The sequence below is a fragment of the Ceratina calcarata genome, unplaced genomic scaffold (assembly GCF_001652005.2).
Source record: "Ceratina calcarata isolate Rehan_Ccalc_2016 unplaced genomic scaffold, ASM165200v1 scaffold3378, whole genome shotgun sequence".
Lineage (NCBI taxonomy): Eukaryota > Metazoa > Arthropoda > Insecta > Hymenoptera > Apidae > Ceratina > Ceratina calcarata.
The window spans coordinates 1-982 of NW_017156585.1; the positions used below are offsets into that span (position 1 = coordinate 1).

Consider the following 982-nt stretch of genomic DNA (forward strand, 5'->3'; position numbering starts at 1 on the left):
TCAACCCTTCTCTGTGCCTCTCGGCGTCCTCCTTTAGGGACATCACCTTCTCGCAAAATGTGGTGAAGGCTTCCCAATGCGACTTCGACATCAGTGCCGCTTGTACCACTTCTCCTACGTCCCGACAGCCTCCCAAGATGCCCAGAATGGTACTTCTATGTGCGTCCCATGCTGGGCACACAAAAAGGGTGTGGTCCGCATCATCACAATCGTGCTCACAATGAAAGCAATTCTCCGATTCTTCCTTTCCAATGCGGCACAAGTATTTTGCGAAACACCCATGGCCACTAAGGATTTGTGTGGTTCTGAAGGTTACTCTTTCTGCACTCTTCAACCATATTCCAAAAACTGGTAAAAACGAGGACACCACTCGCTGATTTTCATGTTCCGGGAGTCTAAGCTGTTCTTCCCAGGCACTAAGAATTTCGACAGAACGTCGATTTTTCAGTAGAACTATATCCTTTGTAGTATCATCATCTCTCGCGGTTTTGCGTTGTCTTATAATGGTGTCAAACTCTAGAAACTTCCTAATTACAATAGTCACCGGCGGAGTTCGGGCTAATACAAAGGCTGCTTGAAGTGCCATTGTTCTATATCCGCAGCAAATCCTTATTGCCAGCATCTTCTGGATTCTAAGAATCGCCTTCGTCACCGTTGGATTCCCTAGCACCTCTTCAGCCCAGATGGGAGCCCCATACAGAGCTATGGAGTTAAAGATACTCATATATAATCGTCTCACTTCTGTCCGGGGACCTCCTACGTTTGGGAGAATTCCTCGGAGCGCATTCATCATGCCCAGGAGCTTTGACATGACATTTTCGGCATGGTCTTCGAATTTCCATCTCGAGTCGATGATAATACCTAAATACTTAAAGTTCGGTCGTGTTTCTATTTGGTCCTGACCAATCCTTATCGTTTTCACTAGCGATCGACGACGTACATCGGCCACAAAACAGGTAGCCAGTGTCTTCTTTGTGGCAAC

At 46.7% G+C, this 982-nt stretch overlaps 1 protein-coding gene across 1 annotated transcript; it reads right to left on the reverse strand.

The window, feature by feature from the left end:
- Positions 1-46: 46 nt before the first annotated feature.
- Positions 47-811, reverse strand: LOC108625065 (uncharacterized; the record flags this gene model as incomplete). Its single annotated transcript, XM_018024776.1, has 3 exons — positions 516-811; positions 220-416; positions 47-171 (listed from the first exon to the last, which is right to left on the reverse strand). Coding segments are annotated over exons 1-3 (618 nt in total), but the record flags the coding sequence as incomplete, so codon positions are not given.
- Positions 812-982: the final 171 nt, after the last annotated feature.